General features: G+C 45.3%; 1 protein-coding gene across 1 annotated transcript in view; it reads right to left on the bottom strand.

Annotated features, from left to right (window-relative positions):
* gas2l1 (growth arrest-specific 2 like 1) overlaps positions 1-11,101 on the bottom strand; it is a 45,896-nt gene extending 34,795 nt beyond the window's left edge. The window contains exon 1 of the mRNA XM_084323744.1: positions 9,789-11,101. Within this exon, the coding sequence (XP_084179870.1) occupies positions 9,789-10,496 (708 nt within the window). The 5' untranslated portion in view covers positions 10,497-11,101. The remainder of the gene's footprint in view (positions 1-9,788) is intronic.
* Positions 11,102-21,969: the final 10,868 nt, after the last annotated feature.

Here is a 21,969-nt window from a genome sequence, read left to right as displayed (position 1 = left end):
GATAGTTTCAGTTCAAATAAATTCCTTTCTTGAAGAAAACAACATCTTAGAAGAATTTCAGTCAGGATTCAGAAAATATCATAGCACTGAAACTGCCCTCACCAAAATAATCAGTGACCTCAGACTAAACTCTGACGAGAATAAGATCTCCATCCTTATCCTGTTAGATCTCAGTGCAGCATTTGATACAATCGATCACGATATTCTAATCGATCGTCTTGAAAACCATGTCGGTTTCTCAGACCATGTGCTGGGCTGGTTTAAAACATACATCAGAGGGAGGAAATTCTATGTTAAACTAGGAGATCACATGTCTGATATATACGACAACAACTATGGAGTTGCACAAGGGAGTTGCTTAGGTCCTTTACTCTTCTCCCTTTACATGTTACCGCTGGGTGATATCATCAGAGAACATAATGTAGATTTCCATAGCTATGCGGATGATACACAACTGTACATATCTGCTGAACCAAATGATACAGCGATTAGCTCCATTACAGACTGCTTACTGGCAATAAATAAATGGATGAGTAAGAACTTCCTGAAACTAAACGAGAACAAAACTGAAATTCTAATTATCGGCTCCAAAACTAAAAAAGAAACATTAATAAAGAACCTGGGGGGACTAACCCCTTGGATCAAATCTGAGGTCACTAGTCTTGGGGTTATCATAGATTCAGAACTGAATTTCAATTCTCATATTAGCAAAGTGACGAAAACATCGTTCTTCCATCTCAGAAATATAGCAAAAGTACGACCATTTATTAATCAGAACGATGCTGAGAAGCTAATTCATGCATTCATATCTAGCCGGTTAGACTACTGTAATGCACTTTTCACAGGTCTCCCTAAGAAAACCACAAAGAGGCTTCAGCTAATCCAAAACTCTGCAGCCCGACTGCTAACTAGAACCAAAAGGAGAGAGCACATTAGTCCAGTCCTAGCCGCTTTACACTGGCTTCCTGTAACATTTAGAATTGACTTTAAGGTCCTTCTCCTTACATACAAAGCTCTAAATGGACAGGGACCTAGCTACATCGCCAACACTCTAATAAATTACACACCAGCAAGAACACTGCGATCATCAGCTGCTGGACTACTAGAGGCTCCCAGAAGCAGTCAAAAGAGGATCGGTAATGCAGCCTTTATCAACTATGCCCCAAAACTATGGAACAAACTACCCCAAAACATCAGGGAAGCCAACTCGCTAGACATCTTTAAAAGACAGCTTAAAACCTATCTCTTTGCTCAGGCATTTCACTGATAGATATCTGCTACTAGAGATGTTCCGATACCATTTTTTCCTTTCCGATCCGATTCCGATACCTAAGCTTTGGGTATCGGCCGATACCGATACTTATCCGATACCAGTGCATACATAAAAAAAAAAAAACGATATTATATACATTTTTTATAAATATAATATTTTTTTTTTTTTAACAAATACTGTTTTATATATACTGTTTTTTAGTCATAACTAGAAAGTAATGGTATTTATTCAACAACAGGTGATTGTATAGATTTGTATTAGTATCATTAATCAATGAGTATGGGGCTTCAGCACTGCAGATATACCCTACTCCAATGATCCACACGGACATTATACGTTGCTGCACTCGCTACCCACTGGCTCTGCAGATATACCCTACTCAGTCTGTCTACAAGGCTCCGTTCAGTAGCAGTCGGATCTGTTGTGATTTTTGCACAATAAATATTCAACATTCTCTTTTGAGACTCCGCCTCAGACTCTTATCATTTGGCACTAAAAGCTAAACATTGTCGCCGATATGGCTGTCCGCAACATGTCATTAATTGTGTACGCGACGTGCAATTGTACAATGACGACGTTACCGTTAGCTAGCATGAGCTACCGGTATATGGGAAGACCATAGAAGACTGTAACGTTACTGGTGACATTGTGATTTAACTTGGAATACTCCTTTGCCAACTTGCTGTACTTTGCTTGCAGGTCTGCAGCCATTATTGCTGGATTATATGAATAGCCCCAACTTTAGCCAAGGTAATGTTAAAGCTAGCTTTCGGTTAGCTGTTCAATGCTAATAACACCAGCCACCAAGCGAACCCATGAGCTCCCCGTCAACACCGCTCTGTCGGGACGATGACATTTAAGAAAGTATCTGCTGTTAAAATGACAAATGGCATTGACACTTTAATCGATTAAGCACACGTTTGTTTTATAATGCTTACTCAACAGACCACAGTGTTGTTGATAAATTACGTCATATGGTATCGGAGCGCAGCATTAGAGGGTACTCGCCGATACCGATACCAGCATTTTAGCCAGTATCGGCGGCTTTTCCGATACTGGTATCGGTATCGGAACAACTCTATCTGCTACCACCTAGTGGCAAGAGGAAACATCAGGGATATCCTGACACAACTTGTATTTATTCTTACCCTGCCTACTCTTTTACACTGCCTATCAAATTCATGTGTCGGTTATTGCACTTTTTACTTCTTACTGATGACTATTTTTAAACTGAATCATTTTAAACTATTCTTATTATTTGCTAGATCCAAATGTGAAACACTGATTATTTGTTCATGAATTACAGGAGTATTACTGAATAGAGCACTTTTTACTTCTTACTGATGACTATTTTTAAACTGAATCATTTTATTCTTATTATTTGCTAGATCCAAATGTGAAACACTGTGATTATTTGTTCATGAATTACAGGAGTATTACTGAATAGAGAGCCTATTAGGATGCTAGATCCTAATGTGAAACACTGTGATTTGCCATATCTTGCTATGCTCGCTCATGCCTGTATTTTTTATGTCCGTTCTATTTTATAATTTTTTGACTATTTTTAAACTGAATCATTTTAAACTATTTTTACTATTTGTGTTACTGAAAACTGTAAGCGGAGAGCCTATTGGGATGCTAGATCCTAATGTGAAACACTGTGATTCTACCTGTCTATCTTTTTATGCTCGCTTATGCCTGTATTTCTTGCTGTTGTGAAGCACTTTGAACTGCAACCTCTGTATGAAAAGTGCTATGCAAATAAAGTTATTATTATTATTATTTACACAACATGGTAACCAGGACAGCAAACAAGAGGAACTCAATGGTCACAGCATCACAATTCAGCTTTTTCCTGAGATCAGAGGGATCCGTCGCACCTGCTAGACACACTACCTGCACGGAGGACGGGAGAGTAGCCGGCTGGACACGCAGTTACTGAGGCATATTTCTCAAGTGTAGGCTAAATGTGGTCTGATAACAATTCCATTTTTCATCGTTGACATAGCCAGGGGGTTTTGACCGTGGCACGCGCAAGACACGTTTGGCTATAGAGGTAAAAGGCCCAATCTGTGATCAATTCTTTTTTTTTTAGATATAAGGTGTATTCACATACATTCTTGATGGATCTCGATATGTAGATGGAAAATATGATTTTATACACAATTCTCTTAATCCGTCATAAAGCAGAATATAGGTCTATTTTGACCTCTGTGTTTATAAACGTTACCGATGTAGACAAACATTCTACTGACATGAAATACAAATGCAAATACGATCAAGTAAAAGAACAAACTCAGATTTAAGAAAACTCCATCTCCATTCCTATTTTTCACGGTGGTGTGGCTACGCATTTGTTTACATTTTGCATCAATGATCGGGCCGTTAAAAGCAGTGTGTGGTGATGCACATTTGCCTACTGAACAGCTAGAAGTCCTTAGGAGACTAGATTAGAGAGTCATACTACAAAACAACTCTGTGTGGCGTATAGTATGTTATGACTGAATTCGGTCGTTAAAGAACCCAGGACGCCTATCGTAAAGAGTATAGGGGGCTCCCCGACGTTCCTGGCCAAATTCCCAATCAGGTCTCTGACATCAAGGCCACCTAATCACCACTTCCCCTTAATTGGCTGATATCAATCCCTGTCTCCTGAGCCGTTCAGCCATTGTGTAGTGTGATGTGTGCCGGGTGCCAGTGTATGGTAGCCATTGAGCCTGCGTAGCCCAAGGTTGGGTGCTACCAGTGGTGATGAAGGAGGCAATTTCCACCCTACATTGTAAAGCGCTTTGAGTGTCTAGAAAAGCGCTATATAAATGCAAGTAATTATTATTATTATTATATAGAACAATAACTGACTCCAGGCCCTGAGTGAGTAAAGAAGGGCAAAACTAGTATCCATCCTACTGCTATGTGCTATCATACCTCTTTTTCTCAAATGTCTTTTCTAAGTAGTAGTGCAGTTCACACACGTACACACAGAAAGTAAGTGTTTACTTTGAATTCCAATAAGTCAAACAAATAAATAAGTATCATAGTGCGTGTGATGTCTTTCTCTCGTCGGCGCTGGAATGCAGCACAGCGCTCGGTGTTGAACAGATGACGGCTTAGGTTCCAATTTCCAATTTCCAAGTATCGGCCCGGGCAGATCACACTACCTCACATTTAGAGACAGAATCCGGCAACATGTATATAGACTATATACCAATCAGCAACCAAACGATTGGAGCGTTTCGAACATTCGTGTTAGAAACTGCTGTGTGCGCCACTCTGGGGATGAGCGTCAGAGTAATTAATTGATAACAGCTCCTTTAAAATGACAGTCCATCGATAATGTTACAGGATATGAATGGCGAGAGAGAGAGAGAGAGAGAGAGAGAGAGAGAGAGAGAGAGAGAGAGAGAGAGAGAGAGAGAGAGAGAGAGAGAGAGAGAGAGAGAGAGAGGGGGAGGGAGAGAGGGGCGAGAGAGAGAGAGAGGGAGAGAGAGCACAAGAGGAGAGAGGGAGAGGGCAAGAGAGAGGAGAGAGAGAGAGAGAGAGAGAGAGAGAGAGAGAGAGAGAGAGAGAGAGAGAGAGAGAGAGAGAGAGAGAGACAAGAGAGAGAGAGGAGAGGGAGAGGGAGAGGGAGAGGGAGAGGGAGAGGGAGAGGGAGAAAGAGAGGTGGGGCAGTCTATGAGCACAATAGTGAGAGAACCTCTGCAGGAAGATGACACATCATCCACACTCCATGTCCACAAAGCAGAGAGAGAGAGTGAGTAAATTATGTATTTTGAGGGCAAAAGAAAATGGGGAGCTTTCTTCCAAATAGAGTAACATTTGGTTCCTGACTCTTATCATGTAGCTTTAACCCTTTCACTGCCACACTACCAAAGGGTTAACCCTTTCACTGCGACAATACAGGAGGTTAACCCTTTCACTGCTACACGACAAATGGTTAACCCTTTCACAACCACACTACAGAAGGTTAAGGTTACAGAAGGTTGACCTTCTGTAGTGTGGTAGTGAAAGGGTTAATACGTCCTCCCTCAGAGAGGCCATTGAGACAGAAGATGAGCCGCATCATCATCCAGGCGCTGTGGCACGCAACCCACCCTGGGATGATGCAGGGAAACAGCTACCGCCTGCATGACTGGCCGCTCCGCGCACCAGACACCTGCTGTCACAGCTGTGTGGGCCAATGAGAACGCCACTAAGCCCTTTAACTTTAACTCGCCGTCCCGCCCTCTCAGACACCCGTGGCTACTGGCTACGAGGTTTCAAGTAATTGCAAGACACTAATCTCCTGCAAGGCTGGCCTACTACTTTATACAGAAAGACAAGAGGAGAGGGCGGCTGGGTGGCGCAGCGGACTAAGCGCTCGTCACCAACGCAAGAGACACTTGTATCGAATCCGGCTGTCAGCGTTGCCTCCGGCTTGGCCGGCCGTCATACTGGCTCGATTGGCAGAGTCAGCGGGTGGGAAGCCGGTGGGTGGGTCCGGGTCGTTGTAAACAGCGACTCCTACAGTTTGGTCGGGGTGCCTGCACAGCGAGGGAAGGATCTGGAGGGAGGTAGTGTGACCTTCCACACGTTACACTCTCCCAGTGAGAGTCCGCGCTGCCAGGTGAAAAGAAGCGGTGGGCTGGCTACACATGTGTCGGAGGAAGCATGTGATAGTCTCCGCCCTCCCAGACCGACGGTAGGGGGTAGAGTGCGCAACGACCAGGAAGGGGATTGGGAATTGGCATAACGACTAACATTGGGAGGGGAGAAAAACGGAAAAAGAAGGGGGAAAAAGATAATAAAAAAAAGACCAGAGGAATAGGACCAGTGTGTTGCAGAGAGACCTGAGCCCACAGAGGACCTACACTATACGCGCCTAATGGCTTGCAGAGGTATTGATTGGAACAAAAACCCTTTTAGCTGTAAAATACAGGATTTCACCCTGTCTGCTGTCTTGCCTACACACCACTGTATGTAAATGGGGCGGGACTGGCTGGCTGGCGAGGCGATGACCCAGACAAGGTCAGAGCTAAGACGGGGGGAAGATCGAATACAGCGCTCAAACCCCTGGGTTTTTATCCATCGACGTGGATCCAACCATGAGCTGAAATTACTAGACAAAATGCTTAGTGTGTTATTATTATGAATATAGCACATATTGCTGCCTCTGGCTCTGTGTACGAGTATGTGGTCCCATGCTCCTTGCCAGGGGAGCCCGGTGTTGCTGATGCTAACTGGGGTGGGTAGTTCATTCCATGGTAAATGGCTGCATTTATATAGCGCTTTTATCCAAAACACTTTACAATTTGTTCCTCACATTTGACCCATTCACTCACACACAGACATGCAAGGTGCCAACCTGCTCATCGGGAGCAATTAGGGGTTAAGTGTCTTGCTCAAGGACACTTAAGACACGCTGCCCGGGAGCCCGGGAGAAGTGGGAATCGAACAGGGAACCTCCGGATTACCAGACGACTGCTCTACCCACCAAGCCACTGTCGCCTCCTTCACTATCCTTAAGTATTTCTTCTGTGTGTGTGTGTGTGTGTGTGTGTGTGTGTGTGTGTGTGTGTGTGTGTGTGTGTGTGTGTGTGTGTGTGTGTGTGTGTGTGTGTGTGTGTGTGTGTGTGTGTGTGTATGTGTGTGTGTGTGTGTGTGTGTGTGTGTGTGTGTGTGTGTGGTTGTAACAGGAAATAAGAGACAGACACACACACACACACACACACACACACACACACACACACACACACACACACAATATTCTCATTAAGACGCTCATCGATCAGCTTGACGTGAGACGCTCTGAGTAGGGAAGCAACGTGTCACTTGATGACTGGTTGGTCTGTTGTTGTTTGAGAATAGAAACACTAGTCGGTTAGTCTAGACCTAGATTCAGCATCGCCAGAACAAAGCAGTAGCTTACATTTCCACGGCTGGCATTACTAGGATGGCAAATTGACAGCTCACACAATAACTGGGGAATAAAAAAGGTTATGCTTTTTGTTTTTGGCCTACACAATAAAAGAACTGTCAATGTGTTGTTCAGAGTCAGAGAGTCAGCTATTATCATTTTTGGCCTACACAATAAAATAACTGTCAATGTGTTGTTGTTGCTGTTGTTGTTGTTGTTGTTGTTGTTTTTCTCTCGACTAGTCAGTTCATCGATTATTTAGTGCAACAGATTGCAAAGGCCAATCCCTAGTAGTAAACTGTGACAGTCCTACGGCTTTCTCAGCAGGGCTGGGCACAACATGGAATACACTCCCTCTTCCAATCCACTCGCTCTCCTATTTCTGTTCACAGAGGTCATACAATAATTGCTCTGGTCTGCTGCCTGACCAGCATGAGTCTGACTGCTGACTGCCCCCACCCCCTCGCTCTCTCTCTCTCTGTGCCTCACATCCCGGGTGTAAAAGACGGTCATTGTCCTCACTCCTCTCATCCACACCAAAATATGAACTCCTCTCCACCCGTAAAAACCGAGCACATGTCCTACTAGTAACTAGTTAAATGTGCGCTTGTTAGTTGCGCTGCCCGCCTGTAACAATATGCCTTTCATGCTCACACTGTGCCTGCCAGGCTTTGGCGGGAGGCTGTCGTGTTTAACCGGTTGTTCCACTGGGTTGATTGATTGATGGCTTAACGGCCACAGCATTTTAAGATGTTTTAAAAGCGAGAGCCAAATAGGGGCTGGTCCTTTTTTTATTTTAAAGGGGCCTTTAAGTGATGGTGCTGGCATGGCAATAGTAACTACAGTCATTACACAGATGCGGCACGGATGGTCTTCAGTGGAACCCAAACGTCTACCACTCAGCCAAAGGGCCAAGGGAGATATTAGGCTTACAAAGCTTCAAGCTGAAGCACTCTGATACACACACAGCAATTAAGAGTCAGATTACACACAATTGGAGCTCTTCAGAGCCTTTTCAGGTGATCGTGTTTAGAGAACTGGATACAGAACATCTATCTAAAAGGATCTATGTGCTACAGCAGGTGTTATAATGATGTCTACTGAGAACTGAAACAAACACTAGCAAACCAGTGATAGGGTGACATTTAAGGGAACACACCAACATAATGGGACTTCTCCAGAGTCAGACAAGAAGATAGATACCAATTTCCTCCTTGTGCGTTCAGTAAAGCTATCCGGCTGCAAACTAGCCTAGCTTAGCACAAATTAATGGAAGTGGATACGGGGCCACTAGTTGTTGGCCAAAAAACACCTCTCCTGGAGTTTTAAACTAGGCTAGTGGTCCGTATACGCTTCCATTAATTTGTGCTAAGCTAGGCTAGCTTGCAGCTTTCTACTGAACGCACTAGTATCTATCTTCTTGTCTGACTCTGGAGAAGACGGCGAGTGCATTTCCCATAATGTGGATAGGTTCCTTAAAGAACTGGATACAGAAACTGAGAACTGAAACAAACACTAGCAAACCAGTGACTTGGGGAATTCCATGAGAAATGTCACTGACTAGGTCTACCTGTGACCTTTCAGAGCCAAGGTGTGTGAGGGAATGTGAGGAATTGGGAGTCACATACACTGACCCTGCTTGAGGAGTAATTTGCATGTAACAACATGTGCACGCACACACACACACACACACACTCACACACACACACACACACACACACACACAGAGCTGTAGGGCGCCTGGCTTCTTTGTAGCATTGAGATGATGTTTTCAGAGAGGCCGCTTCACTTTTGGCACCGTTCTGTTTTACTGTGGGAAAGCATCATCATCATTTTGTCTGTGTGTTTACTATTTTGTCTATGATAGCCGAATTTCCCTTGGGATAAATAAAGGATTTCTATTCTATTCTATAATGCTAGAACTGTCTTTTTGTCTGTGTGCGCTTACTATTTGTCTATGATAATGCTAGAACTGTCTTTTTGTCTGTATGTTTACTAGTTGTCTATGATAATGCTATAACTGTCTTTTTGTCTGTATGTTTACTAGTTGTCTATGATAATGCTATAACTGTCTTTTTGTCTGTATGTTTACTAGTTGTCTATGATAATGCTATAACTGTCTTTTTGTCTGTATGTTTACTAGTTGTCTATGATAATGCTAAACTGTCTTTTTGTCTGTATGTTTACTAGTTGTTTATGATAATGCTATAACTGTCTTTTTGTCTGTATGTTTACTAGTTGTCTATGATAATGCTATAACTGTCTTTTTGTCTGTATGTTTACTAGTTGTCTATGATAATGCTAAACTGTCTTTTTGTCTGTATGTTTACTAGTTGTTTATGATAATGCTATAACTGTCTTTTTGTCTGTATGTTTACTAGTTGTCTATGATAATGCTAAACTGTCTTTTTGTCTGTATGTTTATTAGTTGTTTATGATAATGCTATAACTGTCTTTTTGTCTGTATGTTTACTAGTTGTCTATGATAATGCTAAACTGTCTTTTTGTCTGTATGTTTACTAGTTGTTTATGATAATGCTATAACTGTCTTTTTGTCTGTATGTTTACTAGTTGTCTATGATAATGCTATAACTGTGTATTTGTGTCTGTATGTTTACTCACCAGTTCATCAAGGTTTCTCATGTCACATAGCACTCTTTTTTGTTGCCAAAATGTGACTGGCTCAGGCTCATCCTCGTATACACTCTCAATCTCGACCTCCTTCCGGCTGAAGCACCTGCTCGGGGGGCTCTGCTGCTCTACCGGCTCCCCCCCGGGATCATCCCGTAGGTTCTCCTGGTCCCGAATCTCCTCTTCGATCTCCTCCTCCAGTTGGATCAACATCGGCGCCAACATGCCAAACTTGGCCCCGCGACGCGCCACCTCCAAGAGGCAGAGGACGAAGTTCTTCTCGTTGCACCGCTCCACCAGGTCGTTGGTCTCGAACATCAGCACGTCCTTGATCCACAGCTCCTGCCTGCACCAGCCGATGAAATTGGACACGTTGTCCCGGGCCAAAAACGAACCTCCAGCTACGTTGCGCGACTGAAAGACCACGTCCTTGCGAGGCATCTTCATGGACTGTGTCACCTCGGCGGGGTGCTCCAGCTGGAAGTCCAGCGCGGCGCGGTTCACGTTGTTGGCGTGGCGACAGAGCGCACAGCCGGTCTCCAGGCCCTCCATGAAGGTGTCCGCCGTGATGACCAGGTCGTAGAGGGTGATCAGCCACTCGGCCAGGTCCTCCTTCATGGCGTACAGGTATTCCTCGCTGGATTTGAACGGTCGGATGCTTTTGGAGGCGGCCGACTGGATGTTACTCTGATCAGCCATATTGTGTCAGATTATGTATCAATACAGGGCTACTTAATAATTCCCGTGTGTCTCATTGCGCACAACAAGCGCTCTTCTCTTCAAAGCCCGGTCCAGAAGATATAGCGAAATAATAACCGCGTTGACGCGCCCATGACAAGCCGCATCTGTTGTGTCGCGTCTCGATGGAAGTCCCTGCAGGAATGCTGCGCTGGATCGTCAGCGGCGCATGTTGCGATGCGGGGCGGCGTGGACCAATATCCGGATGTCTGTCTCTACGTGAAGCCCGGTTCCTTTATTAATGATGAGCGCATTGCCGGGTCTCGGTGCCGCGGGGTAGTAGAATGAAATCGGTGCCGGTCGATGAGGAGATATGATGATGATGATGATGATGATACACACCCATTCTTGTGTGCGAAGAAGGCCTATATGATTAGATATCCCCCTCCGGCAGTCTATACGGTGGTGGATCCTCCTCACACCCATAGAAATCCCATATCCGTCGATGATGACACCACGTCAAATCACAGCTGCTCCTTGGTGCGATGGATCACGATCACTGACCAGCTTCATCACAGTCCCCTAACTAACATTAGCTCAGCCCATATTGCGCCTCCTTCCTCGGCCGTCTCTCTCTCATGATGACCCGCTCTCTCTCTAGCTTAGACCAGCAGAGCGGTTCGGCGGCACATCCCATTATGAGGGATAAGCGCCCGGTGGAAGGGGAAACACACGACTTAACCCCCTGTGCACCGTTTGACACAGGCACTATTGCTAACAGCTATTATTTTCAGGCCTAATTAAGTCAAATGATTAGGTCCCCATGGGCTACATTTCGGGTGTGTGGTATATAAACATATATAGATAATCATTAAGTGGCAAAATCACGAGACGAGAGGTTGCGCGCGCGTTGATAACTGCCTATAACGATTACGAATATACATTAATTAATAAGAAAGATATAATAATGCCCTCGTTTGATGAGACAGGATGACAATTCATTTGAGCTAATTTTTAGATGGCATTTCCCCCGTCTAAATCAAACACCCAGAAAAACGAAACAGAGTAGAGGCAAACAGCCTCTACCACCTGAGACAGTTAAGGAAGTTCAGAGTATCGGGGAAGATACTCCAGTCCTTCTACTCAGGAGCTGTAGAGAGCATCCTGACCGGAAACATCACTGCCTGGTATGGAAACAGCACGGCACAGGACAAGAAGGCCCTACAGAGAGTGGTGCGCTCAGCCGAGCGTACCACGGGTATTGCACTACCTCCCCTGCAGGTTCTATACAACAAGAGGTGCAAATCCAGAGCCTGCAGAATAATGAAAGACCCCCACCACCCCAATAACAGCCTGTTTCAGCTGCTGAGGTCAGGCAGACGCCTGCGAACCCCAGCTACTAGGACAGAGAGGCTTAGGCTTAGCTTCTTCCCCCAGGCCATCAGAGTCCTGAACAATGAACATTGAGTACCACAGAACACTGAACTATCCACACATAAGCACACATGAGCACACACACGACACGCACGCTGTGCACGCTCACACACTAGCAGCCACTTTAACACTTCAACATGAGCGGGCACACACTCATGCGCACACACTCACACTTATTGCCAAAAGGAAAAGCCACTTTAAATCAGTACTAGCAACAGTAACAGTGTATTGCACTACCAAAGCTACCTAGCATGTCCTATATGCTCTGTAAATAACTATGTACAGATACCGATTTTGATGTCACACCAGTTACCTGTTATTGCACAATTTTTTTTGTATTGGATTCTATTATATGTTGTACCCACTGTATTGCACATCGTTGCGGGCAAGACCACCCGCATTTCATTGTATACTCGTATGCCGTGACAAATAAAACTCTTGACTTGAACGTCTCAAGCCCGAAGGGAAGAGCCAAACAGTCTGGTTCATCATCCTGTGTGTGCGTGTGTGTGTGTGTGTGTAACTTTGATTGCCATTGCCAATTTGGGCACGATTCCACGAATGTACCGAAGAAACCCTCCCCAACATGTCCAAATGACTACAGACCGGTGGCACTCACCTCTGTGGTCATGAAATGTTTCGAGAGGCTGGTCAAGGACCACATTTGTGCCTCCCTCTCCAGTGATATGGACCCTATGTAATTTGCATACAGGACAAACAGGTCCACCGACGACGCGGTCTCCCAGGTACTGCACAGCACCCTCTCGCACCTTGACCGTCAGAAGGGGGGCTATGTGAGACTGTTGTTCATTGACTACAGCTCAGCGTTCAACACCATAGTCCCCACCAGACTGGTGGACAAGCTGATCGAGCTAGGTCTGAGCTCCGCCCTGAGCGCCTGGGTACTGGACTTTCTGAGCGAAAGACCCCAGGCAGTCAGGGTGGGGGGTCAGACCTCCAACACCATCACCCTGAGCATCGGGTCCCCCCAGGGCTGTGTTCTGAGCCCCCTGCTGTACTCACTCTACACACACGACTGTGTGGCCAAGTTCAGCTCCAACTCCATAGTGAAGTTCGCAGACGACACAGTGGTGGTGGGGCTGATCTCGGACAACGACGAGAAGGCCTACCGGGAGGAGGTTGAGGTACTGGAACGCTGGTGCCAGGACAACAGCCTGCTCCTGAACATTGGTAAAACCAAGGAGCTGATCGTGGATTATAGGAGAGGACAGCAGGAGACGCACACACCACTGATGATTAACGGGGCTACCGTGGACAGGGTGAGCAGCTTTAAGTACCTGGGGGTCCACATCTCAGAGGACCTGACATGGTCAACACACATAGACACAGTAGTAAAGAAGGCGAAACAGCGCCTCTACCACCTGAGACAGTTAAGGAAGTTCAGAGTATCGGGGAAGATACTCCAGTCCTTCTACTCAGGAGCTGTAGAGAGCATCCTGACCGGAAACATCACTGCCTGGTATGGAAACAGCACGGCACAGGACAAGAAGGCCCTACAGAGAGTGGTGCGCTCAGCCGAGCGTACCACGGGTATTGCACTACCCCCCCTGCAGGTTCTATACAACAAGAGGTGCAAATCCAGAGCCTGCAGGATAATGAAAGACCCTCACCACCCCAATAACAGCCTGTTTCAGCTGCTGAGGTCAGGCAGACGCCTGCGAACCCCAGCTACTAGGACAGAGCGGCTTAGGCTCAGCTTCTTCCCCCAGGCCATCAGAGCCATGAACAATGAACATTGAGTGCTCAGAACATTGAACTGTCCACACACAAGCACACATGAACACACACACGACACACACACTGTGCACGCTCACACACGAGCAGCCACTTAACACTTTAACATGAGCGGGCACACACTCATGTCGCACACACGCACACTTATGGCCAAAGGAAAGGACACTTTAAATTAGAATAACAGGAACAGTGTATTGCACTACCAAAGCTAACTAGCATGTCCCATATGCTCTGTAAATAACTATGTACAGATACCGAGATGTCACTCCATGTTACCTGTTACCTGTTTACTGCACAATGTTGTTTTCTTCTTTTGATTCTATTATATGTACCACTGTATTGCACATCGTTGCGGGCAAGACCACCCGCATTTCATTGTATACCTGTATGCCGTGACAATTAAAACTCTTGACTTGACTTGAATAACCCACAATGTCCAATTGCACTGGTAATATTTGTGTCCTTTAGACATTGTATTTATGTGGACATAAATAAAGATTCTAAAGTGTGTGACAGTGTGAGAGAGGGGGGGAGAGGGAGGGGGGGGGTCAGGGAGGCCTGTAGCTGTTCCGCAACTGTTCCGGTTCTGTTACTGTAAATTTTACCATACAATATACAATATACAATACGCTATAGAGTGCAATGCACGTTTAAAAAAAAAAAAAAAAAAAACTTAAGGGAATTGAACTTAGGACCATAGGATCACCAGCCAAGCAGCCTTACCAATTGAGCTAGTTTGTCAATGGTAAAAAAGGGGGGATTACTGCTACATAATGCTGCCGCGACCTCCGCCGCGACAATATTATTAAACAGCGGCTCTGTCATTGAAGTGGGAAAAGTGAGCCGTATGGTATATTAGTACATTGAACAGTGATTAATATTATTAGAGATGACTGATGATATTATTATGAAAGGCGCCGCAAACTCCTTCCTAATGGAAGGCGGAAAGCGCCTGTGAACTACAGCAGCCTCGTTGCCGCGCGCCTTGGGGCTGCCGCGTGGCGTGGCCGCGCGGGTCACGTGCCTGTCGGGGCCAATCAGGCCTACCCCGGAAGTAGGAACAGTTGCGGAACAGCTACAGGCGTCAGGAGAGCATGCCCCTGTCAGAAGTGTGTCGCTCTGCAGTATATCAAACAAAGCCAAGTCAAAGTTCACTGTGCATAGTTTTCTTTGTCACACACATGGTAATGCACATCGTGTTTGAAGGCACACTGCTGCAGCAAATTTCGCACAAATGTTTACATTTACATTGTAAACATGAATGAATGAATGAATGAATGAATGAATGAATGAATGAATGAATGAATGAATGAATGAATGAATGAAAACTTTATTTAACAGATTGCAGAATGGGTACAATACAGTACGGCTCAATACACGACACAATTGTTAAGGGGATGCAGACCAGAGAAAGACGTTTGTCTTGTTTACATCAGGGTCCCCCATTTTCAATTCATAGTGACATTTATGACATACACAACATACATGACATTTATGGCATAGGGACATACATGACATACAGGTATTTAGTACTGTTACATTTGTGACTATACGATATTCAAATATACAGTACTGTTACCCATAGATCCTGACAGAGTATATACATATGATGGGGAGGGGACTGTACATTAGGAGGGGGTGGGAGAGAAATATACATATGGTGGGGTGGATACTGTACATTTGGAGGGGGTGGGTGGGAGAGAAATATACATACGGTGGGGAGAGAATATACGGTGGGGAGGAGACTGTACATTTGGAGGGGGTGGGTGGGTGGGAGAGAAATATACATATGGCGGGGAGAGAATATATACATGCGGTGGGGGGAGGAGACTGTCTATTACGAGGGGGTGGGGGGGTTTGGACATTTACGGTGGCCAGTTTCGAATTGCAGCCTCCCGTAGGTGCTCTTTAAGAGCGGTTTTGAATGTGGGTAGGGATTCACATTCCTTTACAGGGCGTTCCACATTGATGTGGCATAATTGCGAAACGTGTTTAGTCCCTTGTTTGAGCCGAATCTGGGTTTTACATGATTTGTGGAGCTCCCTCTGGTGTTGTGATCGTGGTATTCACTGACCTTTGGGAAGTATTTTGACATGTACATGGGTACCTTGGTCGCGTAGTGTATCTTGTAGACCAGGCCCATTGCAAGTTGCTGTACTCTGTCGTCTACTCTAAGCCATCCTAGGTTGTCAAAGTGGGCAGGGGTGAGGTGGTTCTAGGGGTAAGGTCAAGTAAGTCTGACCAGTTTGTTTTGTGATGTTTGTAATCTTGTTTTTAGCGCCTTTGAGGTGCTTTGGTACCATGAGGTGCAAGCATAGTCGTAGTACCCTTGAATGAGTGCTCCTGCCAGAGTCTTCAGGGTATTCTTGTTTACCAGAGAGGAGATCCGGTACAAGAATCTAGTTCGTTGGTTGACTTTTTTTATTACCTTGGATGCCTTTTTGTCACAGGAAAGATTTGCCTCTAGGATGGAACCTAGGTATGTAATTTCGTCTTTCCTTGTGACAATATTGTCACCCACTGTAACTGAGAAGCAAAGCATGCGCTAATTTTGAGTTAACAATGGAGAATGAGAAACCTGTGAAAATGTGCGCCCTATTTAATTGGGGCTTCAAAAGACAATGACTATATCACCACTTGAGTTCAGATCTCTAGTAATCTTTCTCTGGTTGGACTCCCCCTTGACTCTGTTGGAACTGCATGCTGTGTGATTGTTTAAATTTCAGCAGGCCTGCTGCCAAAAGGGGAAGGCTTGTTTTCATTCAAAAAGAGGGTTGTGTGTGTTCAGATAGAGAGAGAGGGGGGGGGGGGGGGGGGGGGAGAGAAAGAGAGAGAGGAGGTGGGGGATTGATGAGCTCATTTTCTGGGCCTGGATGAATCAGCTTTTCTGTGTATATCATTCCCTTTTCCCCCAGCATGAGCAACGGGGCACTTGATGTCATCTGTGACGGTGACACTCTCTTCTAATACGGACTTGAGGGGTTTGGATGCTCGTTGAACAGCGGGATGTCTTGGCTAATTGTAATGAAAAGCTAAAAACCACTGTTCAAGTTGAAGTTCTTTATTTGTCAAATACACAACAAAACAATGTTACACGCAATTTAAAGGTGGCTACAAGGCTCATTCTGATAGTGGCTTTGGTAAATCAGATCACGCGTCAATTTTTCTTTCACCAAAGTACAAACAGAGAATTAAAAGTACTCCCGTAGTCTCGCGAGAGGTGCAGAAATGGGATCTGACGTCAGAAGAGACAATCCGGTCAGTGTTTCACCACACAGACTGGATTGTGTTCCGCGACACAGATAACATTAATGCCTACACGGAGACAGTGCTGGACTATGTTTGTACTAGGGTGAAAGAAACAATCCCCACTACCAAAATGAAAGTTTACCCAAATCAAAAACCCTGGGTAGACAAATCCGTCCGTGAAGCTCTGAGAGAGCGCACCAAAGCATACAATGACGGCCTAGTGGCAGGCAACATGAATGACCACAAGGTGGCGCGACACAACGTAAGGAGGACAGTGTCAGAGGCCAAACGGCGCTACAGGGATAAAATTGAACTCCAGTTTGAACAAGCTGACTCTAGAGCTATGTGGCAGGGGCTCAAAACGATGACAGACTACAAAGGCGCCTCCCTCAAACTGAACAGTGACATCTCCTTAGCAAACGACCTCAATACCTTCTATGCGAGGTTTGATGCTGGTAATAACAACACCAGCTCACAAGCCTCGGCAATGGGGGGGGGGGGGTCGGCTGCTGATGGAGGCGCAGTGTTCAGGGTAACAGAGCATGAGGTAAGGCGGACCTTTAAAAAAGTGAATATCAGGAAGGCAGCAGGTCCGGACGGCATCCCCGGCCGCGTCCTAAAAGTCTGTGCCGACCAACTGGCCCCAGTATTCACTGACATATTTAACCTGTCCTTAGAACAGGCTGTCATCCCCACCTGCCTGAAGAAGTCCACTATTATCCCTGTACCCAAAAAATCCAAGCCTGCTTGCCTCAACGACTACCGCCCTGTAGCTCTCACCTCCATAGCCATGAAGTGCTTTGAGAAGCTAGTAAAGGGCTACATCTGCTCCTCCCTCCCCATCAACATGGACCCCCTGCAATTTGCATACCGCCCCAACAGGTCCACGGAGGACGCCATATCCCATGTGCTGCACACAGCAGCATCACACCTGGACAAGAGGCAGGGGAACTATGTGAGAATGCTATTCATCGACTACAGCTCGGCATTCAATACCATAGTCCCCTCCATACTCATAGCCAAGCTCAGGGACCTGGGCTTGGGCTATGACCTCTGCCAGTGGGTCTTGGACTTCCTGACTGGCAGACCCCAGGTGGTGAGAGCAGGCAACTGCACCTCCTCATCCATCACCCTCAACATAGGGGCCCCCCAGGGCTGTGTTCTGAGTCCCCTCCTCTACTCCCTGTACACACACGACTGTGTGGCTCAGCGGAGTAGCAATACAATCGTCAAATTTGCTGACGACACAGTGGTGGTGGGCCTGATCTCTGCCAACGACGAGAGGGCCTACCTGGAAGAGGTCAAGGTCCTGGCGGGATGGTGCCAGGAAAACAGCCTCTCCCTGAACGTCAGCAAAACAAAGGAGATGATTGTGGACTTCAGGAGGTCGGGGGTCAAGGACTACAGCCCCCTCAGCATCGACGGGGCACCGGTTGAGAGAGTCAACAGCTTCAAGTACCTCGGAGCCTACATATCCGAGGACTTGACATGGACCACACACATTAACAGTGTGGTGAAGAAGGCACGACAACGCCTCTACTTCCTCAGGCGCCTAAGGAAGTTCCAAGTCAGCCAGAAGATCCTTAAGAACTTCTACTCATGTACAATAGAGAGCATCTTGACCGGCAACATCACCTCCTGGTTTGGGAATAGCACTGCAAAAGACCGAAGCAGACTACAAAGAGTGACACGTTCAGCCGAACGCACAATTGGAGGGGGGCTCCCCACCCTCCAGAACATTTACTACAAGCGTTGCAAGGGCAAGGCTAAGAGAATCATTAAAGACTCCAGTCACCCGAACAACTGCCTCTTTGAACTGCTGCGGTCAGGCAAGCGATACCGGAGTCTCAAGGCGAGCACAGAAAGACTCAGAAGTAGCTTCTATCCCCAGGCCATCAGGCTGCTAAACGAACAATGAATGAACACTACACAACAACAACCACCAGACGCACATAGCACACACATCCACACGCACACACTCACTTTAAACAAACACACTGTAGCACCCACTCCACACACTTTATAGCACACACCCACTTTAAACAAACACACTGTAGCACCCACTCCCCACACTTTATATTTATGGATGAAGGATTGCACTACAACTCGTACACCTTACTGTAAATTGTACCTAAAATTGTACCTCATCCCATTTCTGCTTTGCACTAGATAGTACTGTACATTAGTACACTGCATAGTATTGTGTATTGTATATTATATGGTAACTCAGAACATTGTACATATGTCTATACCGAACACTGTGACCTCATTTTCTTCTTCTAAATTCATGCTATATTATGTTATTATGTTATTTGATACTATCTTGTCTCTGGAGCGTAACAGTAAGAAGCATTTTGTATGAAAGTATTCTGTACTTCTGTATGACAACTATTAAAGAACTTGAACTTGAACTTGATACAGGGGCATTGGCCATCTTTAGTGAGGGTACTGAAGTGTATACATACAGCCACGATACAACAGAGACTGTTAAACTGAATGCCTTGTACTTGTCTATTTTAAAGGAACACGCCAACATTTGGGGAAATTAGCTTATCTTCTTCTCCAGAGAGAGACAAGAAGATAGATACCAGTTTCCTCTCTCTGTGCGTTCAGTAGAAAGCTATCTGGCTGCACGTTAGCCTAGCGTAGCACAATGAATGGAAGCGGACAGTGCCGGTTAGCCCCCTAGGCATTGTCCAACTAACACCTCTCCCGAAGGCTAATCGGCCATGTCCGCTTCCATTCATTGTGTTAAGCTAGGCTAACATGCAGCCAGATAGCTTTCTACTGAACGAACACACAGAGAGGAAACTGGTATCTATCTTCTTGTCTCTCTCTGGAGAAGACGGTAAGCTAATTTCCCAAAATGTTGTCGTGTTCCTTTAAGGTTGAGAAGTTTGACTGGCGCTACCTGTGCACAAGACTGTGTCTATGCTTTACGATAAGATATTCCTTTATTGATCCCCTTGGGGAAATTCAGAATTTACCAGCCAATATATACGGATACATATTGGACGCAATTCTGTCATCAATGGCTAATTATTTCAGCAGAAATCTAAGGAGGATTGTAGAGGTGACCCGATCGGTCTCTTTATACAAGTCATTCTGAAAGAACATACTGTACGCCATCAAAGGACGGTAAGGACGCCTTAATAGCCATATGGTTAACAGATGCTTTTGAGAAAATGTGGCGCGTATTAAAAGGGACATGTGTGATTAATAACATTCCCTGATTCAACTCGATGCCTCAGAGCACTGGTTCTCAACCTGGGGGGCGGGGCCTTCAAGGGGGTCGCAAGATGATTTGGGGGGGATTGTGAAGAGATATACTAATACAGTATCACGTTTATGTTTGGTTTGGACACATTCTTCTTGTGAAATAATGCATATTTGCCCTCCTACAAATCATTAATCAAAATAAATAGCCCGAAAGTGGAAATAAAAAACATTGCGTGTCAAAGTTCACCATTCTGTCTATACTATGTAGGGGGGGTGGGGGGTCACAAACTGGCATTCCTCTATTTCTAGGGGTCATGAACCCTAAGGGGATTATAAAGGGACATCTTATCTTAAAGGGTGAGAACCACTGCCTTAGAGGACCACATCAGTCTTTTCAGAAGTCATTCTTGCCTCGATACAAAAAACCAAAGCACTTATTTTTTCTTAATCTTAACATTAATAAAATAGTCAGGTTTTTCTGGCAATTCACCACCATTGGCTTCCAGACAAGTTCCAGTGTCTCTGAAGATGTCTTATTAAACACTGCAACGCAATGAGACATCTTGTGTGTCACTTGATTTCTTAAACGTTTTGCCATTGTAATATAATACAGTATCATATAATGTGTATGCATGTGAATGAATGTTGGTGGTGGTCGGAGGGGCCGTAGGGGATGATTATTCGCCACGCTTCCGTGAGTCTGCCTCAGGGCAGCTCTGGCTGCAATTGTAGCTTACCATCACCGGTATGACTGTGTATGAACGAATAATGGACTGTGAAGCGCTCTGGGTGTCATGAAGAGCGCTATATAAATCCAAGCCATTATTATTATATGAGAAAGAATTCCTCTTATTACACAGAATTAAAAGGCACAATAGAGCAATTCTTCAGGAAAACAAAGGCACCTCAGATGTGAGCGTGCCATCAAGTCTTTCATGGGTGGTTTAAGACACATTTTCATATACAATGGAAGCCTATGTCAGTGGTGAATTGGCAGAAAATACTAAAATCGCAGCAACAGTCAAATATTATAACAAATAAATAAAAAAGGGCACCATATCAAGGCAAGAATACTTGGAACCCAGTGAACCCACATATCAAAATCACGTGTATGGTCCTTTAACCGTTTCACTACCACTAGACGGTCAAGTCTGTAGTGTGGTAGTGAAAGGGTTAACCTTCTGTAGTGTGGTTGTGAAAGGGTTAACAGTCTGTGGCAGTGAAAGGGTTAACCATTTGGTAGTGAAAGGGTTAAGAACACATCTAGGTTATTCCTAGCCAAGTCAGCTCAATATTGGCGAGTATGAACTCCCTCCGAAAGCTAGAAACTAGAGCATCAAACCTGTGATGTCATGAGATGTAGTCTTGGGTATGAGTAAGGACCGATGAGGGTGACCGACAACAGCCGAGGCATATTCTGAAGCAATAAGACTGCTAAAATAAAGCGAATTTGAAAACAGAAACGTAAGATTCAGCAGGGCCCTGCAGTCTGGACTCACATCTGGACAATACAAGCATATCTGTGCTGCAGTTTATGTTCAGATATTAATTGGACAGACTGATAAGAATGTATTGTTGGAATTCACATTTAAAGCTGCCAATTATACATTTTGACCAATTATTTGATTGTTGCATTTTTTTTTATATCCACTTTCTCCTTATTTTCTATTTTTCTCCCATCCCAATTTCGTGTATCCAATTCTCCCCTCCCGTCTTGAACGTTGCTCGACTATGCCCCCCACTGGTCGGTTGTAGAGGATAGAAGCCTTGCATCACGTGTTCCCTCCGGCACACGAGGCAGCCTGTCACATCTTTTCTTTAAAGATACCTTGTCAAC

Source organism: Notolepis coatsorum (assembly GCF_963971535.1).
Source record: "Notolepis coatsorum genome assembly, chromosome: 10".
NCBI classification, from domain to species: domain Eukaryota; kingdom Metazoa; phylum Chordata; class Actinopteri; order Aulopiformes; family Paralepididae; genus Notolepis; species Notolepis coatsorum.
The sequence above is the reverse complement of the archived record's forward strand: the minus strand, read 5'-3'. Positions and strand labels throughout refer to the sequence as shown.